The sequence below is a fragment of the Crocodylus porosus genome, unplaced genomic scaffold (assembly GCF_001723895.1).
Source record: "Crocodylus porosus isolate Cpor-Errol unplaced genomic scaffold, CroPor_comp1, whole genome shotgun sequence".
In the NCBI taxonomy this organism is placed as follows: Eukaryota; Metazoa; Chordata; order Crocodylia; family Crocodylidae; genus Crocodylus; species Crocodylus porosus.
The window spans coordinates 23,503,794-23,523,092 of NW_017728915.1; the positions used below are offsets into that span (position 1 = coordinate 23,503,794).

At 40.4% G+C, this 19,299-nt stretch overlaps 1 protein-coding gene across 5 annotated transcripts in view; it reads right to left on the minus strand.

Moving 5' to 3' along the window:
- Positions 1-19,299, minus strand: part of ANKRD27 (ankyrin repeat domain 27) — a 75,917-nt gene that overhangs the window by 43,499 nt on the left and 13,119 nt on the right. For 3 of the 5 annotated variants that reach the window (XM_019535824.1, XM_019535826.1, XM_019535828.1), the window contains exons 3-12: positions 14,963-15,073; positions 13,320-13,476; positions 11,793-11,947; positions 11,432-11,491; positions 11,277-11,330; positions 11,125-11,190; positions 10,950-11,026; positions 10,401-10,522; positions 9,863-9,941; positions 7,016-7,148 (exon numbers count right to left, since the gene is read on the minus strand). In XM_019535824.1, the coding sequence (XP_019391369.1) occupies positions 7,016-7,148; positions 9,863-9,941; positions 10,401-10,522; positions 10,950-11,026; positions 11,125-11,190; positions 11,277-11,330; positions 11,432-11,491; positions 11,793-11,947; positions 13,320-13,476; positions 14,963-15,073 (1,014 nt within the window). Of the gene's footprint in view, positions 1-7,015; positions 7,149-9,862; positions 9,942-10,400; positions 10,523-10,949; positions 11,027-11,124; positions 11,191-11,276; positions 11,340-11,431; positions 11,492-11,792; positions 11,948-13,319; positions 13,477-14,962; positions 15,074-19,299 lie in introns of those variants that run through there. The other 2 variants (XM_019535827.1, XM_019535829.1) reach the window with 2 other exon arrangements.

The window sequence follows — 19,299 nt, forward strand, 5'->3', positions numbered from 1 at the left end:
TTCTAGATAGCCCAGGCAGCAGTGGCATCTTCACATCCTCCAACAGTTCTTCCTTGTTGGTCAGGACTAGATCCAAGACAGATGATCCCCTAGTTATCTCCTCCACTTTCTGAGAGTGAAAGTTGTCTTCCACACAAGCTCAGAACTGACATGACATTTTATGTTTGACTGCATTGGTCTTCCAGCAGATGTCTGGAAAACTGAAGTCCACCATCAGTACCATCCCATAGGTTTTGGACAGATGTGTCACTTGCTTGAAGGGTGTATCATCCTCTTCGTCCTGATTAGGTGGCATATAATGAATGCCCACGATTATATCGATGCTACATCTTTCACATTTCATTTTCACTCAAATGAGTTCTGCTTTGTCATCTTTCTCCTGAACCAGGTAACAAGCGTATGCGGGGGTTTTTTGTTTTGTTTGTTTTTGTTTTGTTTTTGGGGGAGGGGGGTTGTTTTTTTGCAGGGCTTTTTTTTTTTAATTACATACAAGACAACACCACCACCTTTTCTCCCAAACCTGTCCTGCCAAAACAGACCGCTACTCTCAATGTTCACATCACAATCATAAGACCTATCTCCACCCAGTCTTGGTGACACCAGTCAAATTACAATTCTTTTCACAGGGTGCTACTTCCAACTCATCTCGTTTATTCCTCATACTTCTCGCATTTGTATATATGCATTGCATTTTGACCTCCTCACTCCTCTTTTTTGCTACTTGTTGCAGTCAAATAGCTCTCTGAACTTTTCCCAAAGTTGAGTTGCTTCTTTGAGTCCTTTCCTCTCTGGACTATGTGCTCTGTTGCTGGAGGGTTTTGATCACCATCCCCTATGGAACCTAGTTTAAAGCCTTACTAGGTTGGCCAGACAATTCCCAAAGATGTTCTCCCCTGTTCTTGTCAGATGGATTCCATCTCTTGATAGCAGCCACTTCCCAAGAACATTGCCAAAGCAGCCAAAGCCTTCATGTTGACACCATATCAGCCACACATTCACTTCCAAGATACAACAGTCTCCACCTGGACCCCCACCTTCCACAGGAAGGATCGATGAGAACACCACTTGTGCTCCAAGCTCCTTAATCCTCCTGCCAAGAGCCTCATAGTCTCTTCTGATCTGGTGAATGTCATTCCTGGCAGTATTACTGGTGCTTATGTGAATAAGCAGGAAAGGGTAACGGTCTGAAGGATGGATAAGTTTTGGCAGACTTTGTGCTGTCTTAAATTTGTCCTTGGGGCCTTGCACCTCCTGCTCTCTAGGATGCTGCCTCTGCCTCATGCCTGCAGATGTCCTTTCCTCTGCCTCTTCCTCAGCAGCTCCACTGCAAAGTACTTGGAAGTGGTTACTGACTTTAATCTGCTCCTCTTCAATTCTGGGGGGCCTACCTTCTTCAGTCACATGCTGCCACTCTCATTGCCCTTCAGCCCCTCAAGCCTTCTGGAATTCTTGTCCAAGTAATCTTCCTGGTCCTGGATACAATACAGCATGGATACCTGTGCTTCCAATATGTGAATCTTCTCCTCCAGGGCAGACACCAGCTTACACTTGGTGCAGATGAAGTGTTCCTGACCCTCCAGGAGGATCATGAACATGGCACATCCCACGCAAGCACAACAGCTGATCCAGACTCCATTCGTGCCTCTTTTGCTCCTTGGAAGACACCTATACTGTAAGGATTTAGAAAAAAAAAGAAGTGGCGGGGGGCGGAGGAAAGAAGAGAGAAAAGAAAAGACGAGAGACATCACAGGAACCTGCATACCAAGCACTTGCACCAGGGCTCTTGCCCATATTTCCACCCACATGCAGAATCTCCTACTCCCTGGCTCCCTACTAGGACAAACTCCCTTGGCCAGTGGTTTTCAATCTTTTTTCATATGCAGAACCCTAAAAAAATGTTAATGGAAATTTGGACCCCTCGGAATTGTAAGTGTTAGTATTTACAGACTTCTGACCATGGTTATCTTTTGCAGACCCCTTAGACATAGTCTAAAGACCCCCAGGGGGTCATGGATTGCAGGTTGAAGATTACTGCCCTAGGCAAACTCCTCCTCTGTTTGCTGCCTCCACAGTTCACTAGAAGTTGCCTTTTTATAAGGCTGCTTAGCCATACTCCACCCATCACTTACTTAAACCAGCCCTTTCCTCAGGTCTTGATAAGTTACTAGTATTTGTAAAACCTAAAGTTAGGTGCATCACTTTTTCCAGAGGTGATGAATATTTGACACCCTCAGCTGCATTTAGAGCCTTGAATGTGATTGGGGAAAGGCTCCATTGGAAGTATAGCTACTCAGAGCCCCTTACAAGCTAGACACTTTAGTTATACTCTTAGGCTTCTGTATGAAAACTCTGACAAGTGTTTTATTACAGTTGGTGTCAGGTACTAGGCTGTTCGCAATCTGGGGAACTAACAAATGCTAGAAACCCCCAAGGGAAGTAGCTCAGCACGACTTCCCCCACAATGCTTTTGTTGAGAGACAAGAGTTTCATGTAAGCTATAAATGATGACAACCCACATGTGGGGGGGAAGGAACTAGCTTGTCACATGGCAGTTGGGAAAGCTTTTTCTCTAGTCAGATAATACTACACAATCAGCGAAAACCTCACAGATAGGAAAGAGAAACAGTGATTAACTAGCCTTTTGCAGCATCAAGTATCAACTACCTAGGTTTTACCACTATTTTGCACACCCTATGGCACTAGAATAAAGATTTTGTTGTTTTGTTTTTGGGTTTGTTTGTTTGTTTGTTTTTTAATTAAGCTTGCTTCCCCCTCTCCTGCCCCCTTCCCTACAAATGACTGTTTTGGCTGCATAACTCCAAGCCAATTCATGCCAAGACACTGCTTATACTGCAGTCAGCTAACTGAGACTGTTTTTCCAGAAGTTAAATAAATCATAGGCATGTGTCACTTATCTCTGGACTGAGACAGTCAAAGATATTATAAACCAACTTCAGTGCCCATCAGCACTATTCTGGATCACTAATTAGAAGGGATTTTGTTCTTATGGGCAGCAATTGCAGACAACTGTGGGCTGCTAACAAATGTTTGAGAATGAGAAAGATCCAGTGACATGCAAAACAGCTGGTGAATCTGACAGATGTGTCAAAGTTGTGGCCTGCAAGTCACATCTGCCCTGTGGAGCCAGCCTGCAAATGTAGCACACCAAACCAGAGGGCATGGAGCAGCCCAGTGCTATTCATATGGTCCATGGGGTTAAATGAGTTTGACACCCATATGGTAACTAACAATGTCTATACAGTTCAGAGTGGAGACAGCTTCCCTTTCGCTAACTCTACACCAAGAAGTGTATATTTGATTCCAGGAAGAATGGGACTCCGTGAACCAAAACACATTACCAGTTTCTAAATGCATCAAGTGAAAGCTCACAAGTATTACTCCTTAGTTCTGGTTTTACAGGTATTCAGTATTTGTGAAGTTTGACCACCCACATGGACACGAGATCTGTGCAAGCTACAATTTGCGTGCCCCCATTTCTTTTGCCAGCCACCCAACATGCTTATTCAAGATCAATTTGTTAAATTCCATTCTCCAGCTATGGCTCTCTCCCAGCTCCACCAACTCTGTGCCTCCAGTTCTTTACTCAACATGACCTTCTTTGCAGACCAAGGGGACACCTAATAAGAGATTGGTGCTACTCTGGGTAAAAGTTTCTATGACCAGCTGTTTTAAAGCCTAGTGGAGAGACAAGATAAGGTTTACACTGACTGATGGAAGCTGCTGCTGTAGCCAAGGTTAGATTTTTCAAGCAGGAGTTCCTGCAGTGAAATTCAAGGTTTGGTAGTTTACTCATTTAGCTTCTCTGTTTTTCTTTCCAGCCCTGGGCACCCTGGATTGGCAAGGTTACCAGGCTCAGGGACAAAGAGCCAAACATCTCTGACTCAGTAGCAGGAAGTACTGCCAGAGAGAATTGCAATGCATTATTTGTAGACTCTAGGGAATCAATCCTTTGAGTATTATTCAGTTGCTGTGTCCTCCTAAGACCTGCAGTACCACTGTGGGAGGGATCCCTTGTGCACAAATGTCTCATCTCCCCTCTCACTGGTAGAAGGGGTAGAGAAGCAAGAGAGAGATTTCTGCTCTGCTTTTCAGAAACTATGAAGCGGCTATTATGTGCACCAGTTTCTAGCTCCGTTACCCATGGGCACTAGATTGCATACTGCTCAGCATACAAGCAGGGCCTGTCTTCAGCTACTTTTAATGCAAGGAAGCTGGAAGATTCAGATGGAATCTCTACCTACCAAGGAAAAAAGATTCCTCATGAATTGTAACCTTATTTCCTGCAGCAGGGAGAAAAGCTGTCACCCCCAAACACAGAATACTAGTATTTTCTAGCTTTCCATCTCTGTCCAAGTACAGATGAGCTTTTTAACTGCCACTACCAGGTCACACTGAAGAGCAACCAGTGCCTTTACAGTCTGCACCACTCCAGTATTTTTGTTCCAGAAGCATTATTCATGCGCAATTTGGATCTCTAGAAGAACCAATTAGTTTCTTCTCAGAAGAGAGATTGGGATCTGAAGAAATGGTGTTAGTACTATGTTGTTTAGAGAGTTTTAATAAGATCTCCTACATATAAACAAAATTATCACACCAGAGGTTCAAGGAGGCAACCAGGTTTCAAGGAAGGTAAGGGGGTTTTGTTGGTTTTTAGAACTGAAGCAAGGCGGCCTTTTTAAAAAAAGAAGGCTATTGTGTTTCAACTCAACTCGCTGTCTTTCAGAAGAGAGGGAAGAACACACTACACAGCTCCCCCCTCCACGCACACACACCCCATTTCAGAAAGGGAATTCAGGACTGTACGCGCTTCTTGACTGGGATGAGCTGAAGCCACTGCTACTCTTACATGTGGAGTATTAAGTAGATCTTCAAGCTTGTTAGAAGTCTAAAATTAAAACTAATCTGCACATCCTCTTTTAAATACTAAACACTTTATTTTCTTTTAGAAGGATTCAATACAATAGCATAGATACCATATTCTCTTTACATAAAGAGCATGACTTTTTTAAATATACAAACAGATCCAAGTGCCACCGGTTTGTGGAAAGATTATCATTGAAAGTTACTATAAAAATACTAAAAATCATTTTGAAGTTACTACGAACAGCTGTTTTAAGATTACACCCTGAATTTCTCCCAGTCCAAGCTCTGCACATTTTGCCATTAAATCAGGCCATGATCCAGACTCCAGTGCTTTGTAGTCAGACAGACTGAGACGTGTTGAATTCTCTCTGGTCCCATTCACATTGGTTAGTTTCCAGGTCAGATCGGGAACACCTAGGTTTTGCAGAAGTAGATACTCCAAAATGTGTTTCGAGGATCCAACAAACAGCAGATTGCAGAAAGCAGACAATGAAAACTCACATACCCCAACCCTTGGAACCCTTGTTAGTTTTAAAAGCATCAGCTGTCATGAATGACATCTCCATCTTGATGCATGAAAGAGAGAGAAGCTTACAGTGTGATAAAAAATTAGGGCCTAGTCTTAATTACATGTAGATTGTGAGATGGATCTTTACCTTACATAAGCTTCAGGGGGCCCTCTTAACCATGGAAGCTTCTGAAGTCTCATCAAATACCACCCTTAACTGACCTATAGGGATTTAGTCTAATCAACAGAAGGCAAGCCCACCCACTGTGAAATTAATTCATGGTACCTACAGCACTCCCAGTCCCTGGTAGGTTAAGAATTAAGAGCAAGTGATGGAAAAAAAAAACCCAACCCAAACCCCTGTACTATCCAGTATCACAAAGTATTATTACCCCTAAGTTAAGTCAAGCTGGTATCACAAAGTTTAACAAATACATTATGCACTGTAAATAATGTGATGAAATTCATATCATTGCTAATTTGTAAGCTTTACCCAAAGGCTTTAAAATAGGCTCTCAAAAATTTGGTACTATTGCATTGACTCTAAAAACAATGTGCAAAGAGCAACACAAGGAGGTACTCCAGCAGGACAATTGAGTTTTACTTCGAAAAGATAGCCTGAAAATGCTGCCGCCATGGAGCTAGCCTACATGAGATACTACTGAAGTCATTACTGCACACTTATTTAGTACTTGTATTAAAGTGGTCTTTTAGGTGATGCTACTCTGCAGTAGCCTAATAATACAACACAGTAGTGTATTATCACCGTCTATGCTGTGACAGTACTGTGCAGGCAGCATCTTTTGTAAATATATGCCACCTTAGCTTGTTCCCTCACCATCAAGGTGATGTACAGGTTATACTTCTAATTAATTTGTTTACTCCTCATGCACTTTCCTATCTTGTGGATTCATTACATTGTTTTTTTGTTACCAATCAGAGAGAATGCCATTAAGTTTTCTAGACACAAGATTAGGCAGTGCTTGAACAGACAGAAAGAATTGAAGATTAATTCATTCCTACCAAAAGCCTTTTATGAACAAACAAGCTAATTTAGTCTCAGACAGCAACATTAATCTACTAGTGGCCCATAGTGTCCTAGGATTATGCAGAAGATGCATTGTAAAAGTAGTCTAGGTGATTTAGTAAGTACAGCACCAGCTACTATGCAACTGACTATAAACAAGGGGGGGGTTGGAAATTAGGGTATTAGCTCCCTATTCTTTTCAGAGGTGTACTTCAGGAACAAACTCCGTCCAAGTGGCAAAGGTAAAGGGACTGGGTTTTGAAGTGTCACCTTTTAGGTGAGATTTCAACTCTCACTCTAAAGGAGCTTACCATTTCATCATTAACATTAGGCCAAAATTTATGCCTAGGGAAATACAGAACAACAGTTTTGTACTGAATTTCCCTACATCAAGGTCAGGCCCTGGCTGACATGAACTTCCTTCCTCTCCCAAGTGGGGGAGTGCAGTGACCTTAGCTCCCTTCTCATCTTACAGATGAAGCCAATGCTTAATTTCCTATCCTCACAGGGATAGGGATACTAAGAGAAGCAGATCCCATCCATCAGGGATACGTGGTTGCAGATGAAGTACTTTAAAAGACAGTCAAATATCTTACTGCTGGTCTGTCGGAGAGGTTTCCTTGTCGGATATATTCTACTGCAGCCTCGACTGAGGTCAGACAGTATCCCAATTCATCCTTTGCCGAACTGCAAAACCTGAAGTTTTTGATGTAGCTCAAGTTTGCCATCCTAAAATAAAAATTATGATAGTGTAATAAGTGATATGTAGAGGGGCTTATTGTTAAAATTTCACTACCACCTCATCCCTGAATTAAAGTAGACAGATGTAACAGAGTTGGAAAACAATGCACATCCCTTCAGCACATGAATCTAGCTCCCAGGAATATATATGGCTGCTACATCTCTTCTGGTCTATAGGAGACAGAACCCCTTAACAGAAGTAGCCTCAAGGTTTTTCACATGAAAGAGGTAGAATAATATTGGGTCATACTATTACAGGCAATTTTAGAAGTTTGAAACTTGGGAAAAGTGGGCTAAACCCCAAAACAAGGGCCGATTTCCTTTTACTGGCCTATGAACACTCCTTAAAACCATGGGATTAACAACAAAACTGTGCCTGGTATAAGCACTTCTAGAAGTCAGTATGGACACAGCTTCCACGATCACAAGTTGGCCAAGTCATATCTGCTCCAAAAAAAATGCAAGTGATTTATAAAAAGCCAGCTAAAGAAAAAAAAAGTCCATCCAATTCACATCCAGGATAACAGAGGACATGCCAATGTAATTATCACATTTCAAATGCATTTAAACTTTTGATTTATGATTTTTGCAATACTGCAGTAAGTCATTAGAATGTTAGAGATTACCACAATGGCAAAAAACAGTACATTTCCGTCACATTAACCCTCAAGATGCTCATTCCCACCAACTGTTCAACACTCAAAGATTAATCCATATAGCTGGAAAGCAAGGGTTGGTTTTAGATGCCGAGACAGGAGTAACGTATTGAGGTAGATCCCAACTCATGCCAATACCTCTATGCCAGGAACCTTCCTTCTACCAAACCTGTTTATTTAATGTCTCCTTGAGCCTAGGAACCAAAATAGAGAAGCTGTGTCATACCAGGTCCACACAGGGCAGAAACAGCAATTGTCAGGATTAGAATTAATGTTCAACATGTGAAAGAACTATTAAAAATATTTAGTCTAGGCAACAAGGGGAGGAAAAGTGAAGTAAGCTTACTGTTATTTCTTTAAGGGCTAGGGGAAGAGTTTTCTCTTCACCACTCCCAGAATTGAGACTTCAAAGTAAGTCACCTACTTCTGGTAGCCAAGTTGTGACTACGAAGCGTTTTCGGAAAGTACTTGGCTATGGACAAGTACCTTAACCACTTTACAAGGGGGGAGATATAACCAGGGGCCCTGACCCATTAGGGGGAAAAAAGAGCATCAAGGCATAAAAGACAAACAAACAAGAAAGCCCCTTTAAAGCCAGAACTTTTACAGCCTCAAGGGGAAGTGGAGAATCACTTATAGCAGGAAAAGCCCTGCCAAGTCAGCCAGGGAGATGGGTCCCAGCTGCTAGAAGAGACACTCAGCTGAGCAGGAAGAAGGAGGCTGCCTGCTGCAAATGAGAGCAGAAACCTCCTGAGGCATGGCTGACACTAGGCTAGAAATTCTTGCCTACAGAGCCTAGCTTGCCAACAGCTGGCTGCAAAACACAGCAGTGAGAAGGAAGGGGAGATTAGCTATACCTGGGGCAGGAAGCCCAGCCAGCTAGCTGATCAAGGAGGCAGGGCTGACTGGGATATAAGCTTCCTACTAGAGCAGAAGGGGGAGGGGGGGGGTGTAGAGAACTGGTTCCTGGGGCCAAGAAGAATGGAGTCCTCCAGAAGAACAGAACAAATGCAAACCTGGCAAGAGGAGCTGCTGCCTGAGGAGTCCCTGCCAGGGAAAAAAAAAGTAAGTGCCTGCATGTATGAGAAGCACTGGGGGCAGGGGACTCTTGGTATTAACTCGGGAAGGACCCAGAGAGGTGGGCACCCAGAGGACCAAGAACTGTTTACGTTAACCCACAAGGAGCCCATGGGAATCCAGGTGACCATTTACATAAGGCCAGGAAGGGTTGAGGTGGAGGCTGATGCACCCTGAAAACCATCCATGTTAACCCAACTGAGGTCTACTTTTCCTTATTTCTGCTCATGTTGTTAGTAGATCAAGACAACTGTGAGAAGAGGTATGGAGGCTGCAGAGCAGAGTGCCCAGCACCCTGCAAGTTTTTCCTCTGTGTTTCTTCGTTTATTCTTTTCTGATTTTCTTGGTTGTTTTGGGGAGGAAGACAGAGGGAGGGGCAGATGGCAGAGGCCCAGGTGAGCTGGGGGGCCCAACTAAACTCAGGCAGGCTGGAGTCCAACAGAACTGAGGCCCCACCCAAGGATAGAGGGAGAGGGTAAGCGCAAAGGCAGGCCTCTTGTACTGCCCAGCCAGACTAGCGATTGGGGGAAAGAAGGGGAGAGCAAGACACCCACAGTTAGACTTTGGTTGCCCAAAGGTAGCCTCCTAAACATATTAATTTATAACAGCGTGACAGATGGGAGAGAAACCAGATTAGGGAGCCAAGGGTAGGGAGGTGAGTGCTACATGGCCACGATGAGAGTGACATGACTACCCTGGGAATGCACCCTAATACAGGGAGGAAAGCTACTGGTTTTGTGCAACTCAACTGTTATGATGTTACTTAGGCTTGCATGCTTCTGCAAGCAATACAACCCAATTAAAAAAATTACTACAACATTAGTGCCATTTCATTCAGGGTTAAAGCTACACCACTCTTCCTACATATTACAGGGCAAAAGCAGAATGTAACCACTTATTATTTCTTATTTCAACAGCAATGTGTTTCTCTAAAGTGCAGTTCTGTGGCAAAAACAGACAGTTACATACCAGTTTGGTATCTCCGTTTTTACAAGCAGATACAGCAAGACAGAGAGAAGGTCATCTGCACACACAGTCTCCATATTAACTGAAAGGAAAGAAGAATTTGCAGAAAGGAAGCATTTAGCCACAATCAGCCAAGAACAGAAGTCAGACTAAAGTATGTTGTATATTAACTCCAATGTGTCAAAAAAGAAAAAGGCCACTTTTCAGATATCTTAAACCAGGGGGCTGATATTTCTAGCAGATGACCCAAAAAGGCTCTGAAGATCAACCGTTAAGAGAAGTATCAATTAACAGTGCAGTAGTTCTCCAAACCTAATCACAGAAGAGATGCTAAGACAGAGCTCAAGCAATTCCATCATATTCAAAATTACCAAGACAGCCAGAGCCTGTCCCCAACCTACAAGCTTTCCTGTAAAGTAACTTACACAGCACAGAGGAAAATGCCACAAGGGTGCAAAAAGTCACTCCCCTCCCTTGTTCTCTTAAAAAAAAAGTTCTTATTTTCAACTACTTTGTTTACATATCTATTACTGATACCAACCTCTTTGGCTAGGAGACTGCATAATGATTTGCACCACTTTTCGCAGACAGAGCAGCTTCTGTTGTGGGGAAGTGCATTTGTTCAGTTGACCCAATTCTCGCTTTGCACGTGGTATATTGAAACTAAAATATTTTTTCAAAAGCAAGTACAAAATCCAAATTAGGAAGCTCACTCTTCAAATGCATGTGCAATTACTTGTATTCTAGAGCACAAGGGGAGGGGGAGTAGTGGGGCATGGAGAATGGAGGAGTGGAATCTGCATGTCTAAACTGAGCTGAAGCAACAGGGTCATGCAGCTTCCTTCAAAAATTTGAAACTTGATTTATTCACAGCTTTTACAAGAAAAAAGAAAAGCATAAAGCTACTGGAAGTAATGGGTTAATCAAGCACTAATGACTATTTTCCAAAGGAAGCACTTGGAAACAAGAGACTCAAAGGGTAGTGCAGACACAAAGTCACCTTCCCAGAGGAGGGATGAAGGGTTGCTTTTGGGCTGAAAAAATCCAATTAAACTTAATTCATTTGGAAATCTCTCATTGGATAACTCACCTAAACTCAGGCTTAACTCCCATATCTTTTTGCTGAAGATCTTGTAGGCTTCTCGTAATTTTATTAAAGGCTGCATCCTAACCAGTAGGGACAAGGGAAAACAAACATTTTCGAAGCTGCACAAGTTTAACCAGCTGCTTTGTTGACTAGTATTAGTTGCGTTGAATAAGCCTACCTCGCTCGCCTCAATAGTTCCCACATATTTGAAGATCAGATCATAAACATCATGGTGTACATACATCTGTAGAAAAAGCCACCAATTAAGACGTACACAATATTTTTATAATAGCAGCCCAATGCTGTTTTTGTTCAGTTTCAGACACTTACTTCAACTGCTTGTTTAATCATATTCATCTGAGGTTCCTGCTTTGCAAGCATCCTCTAGAGCATCAGGAAAAATTACACATGAAGTTGATGTAAATAACTGCTCATCACTTGATCAGTACATTCGTAGAGTATATATTTACTGAACCAGTACTTACCAAGTGAGAATCCCGCAGAAGATGCTGGAGGCATTTGGTATAAAGTGCATTAACAGAATCCTAAAAAAAAGGCAGCACAGGTTTCAGTAATGCAGTGATGGAACTCAGCCAGCTGTTTACCTTATTCAGCAACAACAAATCTATAGGACTGTCCATCTGCACTATTAAAGTGCATTTTACCTTATCTAAAAAAAAGTGAGATCATAATTCTTCACAGCTAAATCCTCTCCCACTTTCACAATTCTATTTATGAATAAAAGTTTGTTCCCAAAGCTTTTCTGGTCAATCTAAAATACTAAAAAGTTACCTTGATTTAGATATTTGATTAAAAGTTCTAGAGTTATAAAAGCAAGATACTGACTATGTAGTGTCGTAGACTTTTTCTTTCATGTTCTTTAAAAGTTCTATGGAAAGATGCTATGTATTTGTCAAATCTTTCAGAATGTCTTCCTAAGAAGTCTCTCACATCCTCAATATTTTTCAGGGAATAGGAACCTGATGATGTTGTAGCTTCTTCTGAAATGAAAACCAGGTGTTAGTCCACAACATTCAGTTTGTAAAGTAGGTTCTTTGTGTAAATGCAGTACCTTTTATTTACCCAAAAGAACCTTGTCTGCCTATGTCCTTAGACCAACATGGCTACAACTCCACATTCAGCTTTTCTTCTTCTGTAAGTTTGTAAAAGTACAAACTTGAAGCCATTACAGCTTTTTTATTTTAAGGTGGTTGACTACATCAGACTTGTTGGTAGTGACAAACTGGAAAGTTAATCTAAATGAAGAGGTATGACTTTAAAGTGATTGCAATAAAGCCCTCTGTCGACCCATTTGATCAGAATTTAAGAAGTAATGTTAAGCTGATTTTTTTCTTCAATTTTTTCAATTTAAATTCAATTTATTAAGGATTCTGGCTAAATGCCATGCTCCCAAAAATGACATAACTTAACACATACAAACATGACATAAATAAACTCAAACAAAATAACCAAGCTACAAATATTATACTAAAAATAGAGCCCACCAACATTAAAACATTAATATAAATATAGTAATAAATCAAGCCATGAATTTATGTTTGTGCATAGATCCAAAATTGAGACAAAATCAAATCTATTGTTAAAATGTATCACTCATATCAGTAATAATGGAGATTTAACCAATCCCCTCAGCCTTATAACCAAAAATTGAAAGATGGTTTACTAAATTTGGATCTGTTTGCTGTAAAAGCCAGATTGATTTCTGTTTGAAAAATGCATGAGTTTCTGCAAGAACAGTAATAAATAGGCTCTCCTTGTTCTTTCTATAATGGACACGTTCTAAAACATAGTGGATAGTATCTTCCACAACTCCTAGACAGACTGGGCAACATCTTTTAGCCCTTGGAATGGAAAGTCCATGTCCAGCCAGAACAGCTGAGGACATCTGTTTGGTCCTGAGTCTAGTCAAAGAAGATCGCCATTTATTATTGAGATCCACTATAAATACCTTTCTCCCCTGCAACCTAATTTCCAAAGAGTATATAAAGGGACACTACAAGTAGCAAAAATTATTCTGCCTGGCAATATCTCGTATGCTCTGAAAAACCTGAATCTTTTTGATGGGGAAGAAAATTTTTTTCAATAATCTTTAAGATGTTGTCCCATCCCAGAAAGTGCAAAAGTACAGGAAAGAAAAGCTAATCAGGGTGATTGGAGAGGAGGTGGATTATTAATATCTTTTATGTAGCATAATTTAAAGTTAAGTTGATTTATTTTACTTCACTTGAGGATTGTCAACACAAGATAATCAGTAGGTCAATTTACAGTGCACTAGCTTCTTAAAACTCCCCAACTGTCCCAGTAGCTGCACAAACCAAGATGTCAGCATCTTCCTGACGTTTCTGTACACACCTAAGCTTTCAGTTTCTTCCAATGGATGAGCTATACACAGTATGCTGAAGCTCTCTTCTTTTTCATTATAGAAGGTTTCTTCAAAGAGAATTGGTACTGACAGGTTATGATTAAAGCCCGTTCCTAAAATAATTAGGTTGCCTTGTATAAAGATTTCCTAAAATAAGAAAAAAAAAACAAAGTAAAAAAAAAAACAAAAAAACCCTCCACACACACCACAGCCCCACTCACAAGGTTCGGAAGTTCCCTTTGCACTTTCAATACATAGTTCTGTACTCTAGATGAAGAGCACAGAAGTTTGCTAGAATAGAAAACTAGTTTATCCTTAAAATATTTTTAGGTCCTGATTTTGGGGCATTTTCTAAGAGTTAAGTCCCTTCACAAGGGGCATCAAATTCTAGTCACAAATACCTAGGCCACTTTCAAAAAAAGATACAAAAAATAGGGCTGGTAGGGACCTCAGAAGGTCATCATGTTAAACTTCCTGCCTAAACCTTTCATGTTAGTTAGGAACATCACTGCCTAAACCTTTCTAGAAAGTGTTAGTCTTACTAACTCCAATGAGTGTCCTCATTTGTCTTATGCATTTTAGTATCTTTTTTTTTTTTTTTAATTTCAGTGTACAGAAACTTTAAAGAGGAGTGGACTGCGATTATTGCATTGGCTAAAAACAGCAATTTTATATCCAACTCTAAACCAAGAAAAAGGCTCCTCTAACATATATTAACCTACACCCAGCAAGACTCCCCTCTGTCTGCTATTCGTATGACTGCTACCTTTACTTTGCATACACTTTCTTTCTTGACTTAAATATCACAGAATACAACAAAAGAACGTTTAAGCAAAAGAAAAATTATTCAGGGCTCAACGTCATGTCATTCAAGCAGCCTGGCTACTTTTTCTGGATACTTTTCTCCTCCTACCTTTACAAGTATAGCTCCAGTAAGAGCCTGAATTCTGCTAAGGACTCATGGACAGAACAGACTGCAGGTAGGAAGTGTAGTTTTAGAGATGACAAGTTAAATCTATCTGGATGCGAGATCAGGGAAATTCACTTGGCTTGATGTCGTTATATAACACTGTAGGTTTGCTGCTACTGTAACACTACTTAAGGCAGGACTTTTTGGCAATACCATTTATTAAAAACTATATATTTATATAAATAAAAGCGAGACATTGGCGAGCGAACACAAGCAAGAATGAACATATAGTAATATGATTACGTCATCTCACTTTATTTTAGATAAGGCAAAATGCGCTTTAATAGTGCAAGTGGACAATACCTTATTCAGCAATAACAAACCTATAGGAAAGAACTGGCTGAGTTCCATCACTGCATTACTGAAACCTGTGCTGCTGCCTTTTTGGGGGCAGAACAAACCAGTTCTCTGGGCAGGTGGCTGAAAGCTTGCCCAATGAACTCTCCCAGCTATATAGTTATTTCCAAATAATTTGTTTAGCAATAGATTGTATGCCAGAGCAGGAGTGAGGAAGAGAAGAGAAATCCTCAGCCATCCAATGATCTGTTCTAACAATTGGGTTGTACTTTTTAAATTGCTGCCTGCCATGGGACGTATCTGCGCTCCTGTCTACCAACTGGCTGGAGCCACCCACTGTAAAGTACACATTTTACAGGAGACTACCTTTCCATTTAAGGTCTGAAAGCGTTCTTCCACTGGCTTTAGAACATAGGAGTCAAACTGACAGCTGGGCAGGTTGTTGCTCGAGAGGCTTCCTTTGCATGGTACTAATACCTGGAGAAACAATCAAATCAGTCAGGTGGACTCTTCATAAAGCAGCATGCCAGCTTCCCCAGGGCCAAAGTATCCTTGCCCCACAACTCAGATTTGATAGGCTGGTTTGTTGCATAGGTGGCAAGAATGTTCTTTTCAGAAAATTAGTAAACGACCATAACCAAGGTTAGCACCACATCCCCAAAAAGTCACAAAGCAAGAGAATTGTTTTCTATTTGGTTATGTTAGCCAAACCATACAAGTAACAGGCTACTAGGCTTTTTTTTTTTTTGTACTCAAAGTAGTACTCTCTCTAGCAAGACACCCGTTTGATGTTTAGAAATTAGAGGCCAACACTAGGTAGATAAGAGCACACACCAAGTGTTTTAGTCAGTAAAGGCCAAGTAAAAGATCAACAGAAGATAATACCATTGGGAAGACAAGCAGCAGGGTAGAGACACCTCCTATTAACAAATTAGAAAATGCAAGTATAGAAGGTGAATTATGGTATCTGTGGAAGAGACAGATCAGCCCCACTGGCAATCACTTGAACCATCAGCAATTTAAAAAACAAAACCCTCCAGCATTTACAAGGTGGCATGGTATTGATATTGAGCAAGTCCAACATCATTCTTTATACCTACAGCAAATATAGGCCCCAAACTTTTTTTGTAGAGCTATAAGTTACAGCTCTACAAAAGTAACTAAATAAATAGAGCACCATCAGCCCCCTACCTAGCATGCAAAGTTATCACACAGACAGCTTCTCCAGCCAGGGGTCAAGCCAGATCACACTTGAACCCGCTCTGCCATTCAGAAGACCATCCATCACTTTCTGATATTCATAGGCAATGGTCTAGTCACATTTTCAATTTCACACCAGCAAAATAAAGCTTCCAAACTGAGCTTTCAGCAGATGTACCAGATGCCTCATAGCCAGAAGCCAATTAGAAGCAACACACCTCAGGGATACTCAACAGGATACTGTCCCTGACTTTGCTCTGGGCTCCAACTTGGAGATCAGTTGCTAATTAAAAAGTATTGTCTGGCAGCAGGAGCATAAAAATCAATGATTTCATTGCTTCCTACCAGGTTCTGAACATCAGAGAAACTGGTCTGTCAGCCATGTTTGGAAAGTTATTGGCACAAGAGGCACTAGAGCAAGGCCTTAGTTTGATGGTCACCTTGATTAATTTAATTCTGTACAACTGACCAAAAAAAGAGCCTTTGACAGCTAGGAAAGGATAACATTTTGCAGGTCATTGCTTCCAACCCTCATGACTTGAGTTTTCGTTACATAGCCTTTCCTTCTAGATTTAGTCTGCTACTTTACACAAACCAACATCTGAAATACAAATATACATACAAATATATGTAGAAATAACTGCACATAAATGGGCTTGCTTTTGTTCCTGAATGTACTTTTCTCCAAGAATACATCTTTCAGTTGCACAAATGTTTTGAACAACACCATCTATTAACCCCCAAGCTTCAAAAGGTTGCGGGGGAGGGAGCAACAGTGAGAGCAAGAGTGCAACAAACCCTCCCTGAATTTGATCCAGTGTGAAAGCCATAGTTTAATAAAGCGAAAGGTCAGCTGACTTTTATAAGGATAGCCAAAGCAATTATTAACTAAATTAAAAAAAAGTTTAGATTATACAGCTTTTAGACATTTATTCCCCAAATGAAGTTGCCACCATGTTACTAGAAAATGTTACTTTGAAGCTGTAAGGTAAATTAGAAATTTCATCTGATGAACTTAAGACAACACAAAAGATGTACAAAACTAGTGGAGCATAGGAGAGCATGAGATCATCGGCACCATCAGTGACAGGAAACATTAGGGTCACATGAAGATATTTTACCTAGAGAAAATAGAACATAACCCAAGGTGTGGAGTATATATCAAAGTCCCAATGGCCTTTGCATGTTGAAAATTAAAAAGGAGGGAACTTAACCCAGAAAATATGGTCAAACATCCATCTCACTTTTCCACTTGCAACTATGAAATTCCCCTGTATAATCCAAACAAAAGCACATCTTTGATTAAAAAAAAAAAAAGCTTCCCTTAAGAACCCCAACATATTGCAAGTCTAAAGGTCCCCTGGGCAAAGCACGCAAGGGGTTAACCTTTGGCAGGAAGCTACCACACCATACAATAAAACACAAGCAAAAAGCATTGAAAGCTTTAACTAGGAGTACGACAGAAGCACCAGAAAAATTCTGTAAGCAAATCAGCACCACAGGTTTCACATAACTTTGAAGTTTTGCTTAAATTGCACACAGCTTGAAAGTAATTACTCCATGATAGACTGGTCAGCATGGAGTAATCTCTCTCCCCTACTGACCACCGCCAGTCAGCATGCCTTTAAGGACATATCCTGATGCATCTTTTTACTCCACACATGCTAATCAACCTTCATGATCCAACAGGACAAGTTTCTTTTGGAAGGAAAAGGGGCATGAGGTCAACTCTGCAGCCAAAGGCTGACGGTCACCTTGATTAATTTTTTAATTCTACACAACTGACTAAAAAAGGAAGGCCTTCACTTATTGTCAAAAGTAATAAGAGCATGAAGATTCAGTTTTTCCTCACTAAAAGCCTCCTAATATTGAAAGACAGGCTTACTTCAGAAGCATTTCTACTCTTGAGATAAGAACATTACTTTCTCTGGAAATGTCAGCACTACTCAAGAGTAAAAGCATTTGTTCTGGAGCATAAAAAAGCAAAACCATTAGCAGCAACAGTCACCTCTGCAAGGTGGTCAGACTTGAAACAAGCCACAAAGCACACTTAAAGTTAGTGGCAAGTGCAATTTCTACAGATATCTACATTTATCAAAATACTACTTTACTTTTAGACCCCCTCAGAATTCTGCAATTGCTCTCTGCTTAGAAAAGCCTCTTTTGCCAACAAAAATAAAATACCCATATGCTACAGCATGGTTCTTATTTATTCTTTTAAAATGTACAGAATTACAAGGATTTTTTATTTTAAAATTGTTGCAAATTTTAAAATTCAGTAATGGGAGCGGGGGAAGCTAGTATTGCAGCTGCCATAGTTAGGGAACCTTACAAGATATAATATCAGAATAGGTTTCCAAAGTAAAGTTATTTCAGAAATGCTGTGCACAAACTCCTTTATTTAAAAACTGGGCACAGCATAGGACCCCTGATCATCTCTAGGGAGGGGAAAAAAGTTATAAAAAAAGGATTAGCAATACCCATTTCAGAGAGATTGTACATAATGAAGATTCTGCTCTTCTCCCCCCTGCCAGAAGCCAGATAGTTAGAATAAAAACGCAAATATAAGCTTCACTGATTTTCAGCTTAACATTTCCTCACCTATTTTATGACTAATTAACCACCATGTTTTCCAACCCCGCATATTCTGTATGCCACAGATCACTCGCCTATTAGAAAACTTAGGTCTTGCATTTTAACTTTGAAACTTTCTAACACAAACTAATCATGGGAGAAACCTCAACAAATATATTCAAAAGGAAAGGCTGGGACTGACGGACTTTCTTCATCAAGGCTAATAAATGCTTAAACAGGACAAGAATAAGCAAGTTATGTCACCTATTTACAATTAGAATGCTTCCTCTAAATATGGCTTTACGTACATCAGACAGAAGCCAAGATCATTGGGGAAGGTTAACCTTTTTTTTTTTTTTTTAAACCACACAGAAAAAGTTGTTCATGTGTTAGGGTGATTTCTTCTACAAAAATCACATGTCTATCAGTGCTGATAATGACAGCATTTTAAAAGTTGATATGCTTGGTCTAGGCCAGCTGTAAGCAGGGTTAAAACCAGTGTTCAGAATACCTACCGCTGTCAGTCATTTTCACTTGTATTTGCAAAACAGCTTCTGCACGGCCTTGTCATTACATTCACATCTCATGTCTGGACACTGCACCACCGTTCATAGGAGTCACCACTATTCTTAGAAAAGCTACTGAATACCCTATCTTATTTGCAAGTACTTCAAAAAGCAGAGGTAAAAGCCACCATGAACACATTTTCAGTTCTTAGTTGATGTTTTAATGCCAGAAGAGAAGTTTTAATATTGTGAGGAGAAAAGACCATTGCAAAATGCTCTGGCTCCCAGCATCTCAAAGTTCTAATTATGGCAGAATGCTAGGCATCTATTTTAGCCAGACCTGTAAGGACAGCTAGAAAATAAAATGCAAGATAAAGGAAGTACATTTTTAGTCATGCTTTTTGAAGGTACTAAATAAAAAAA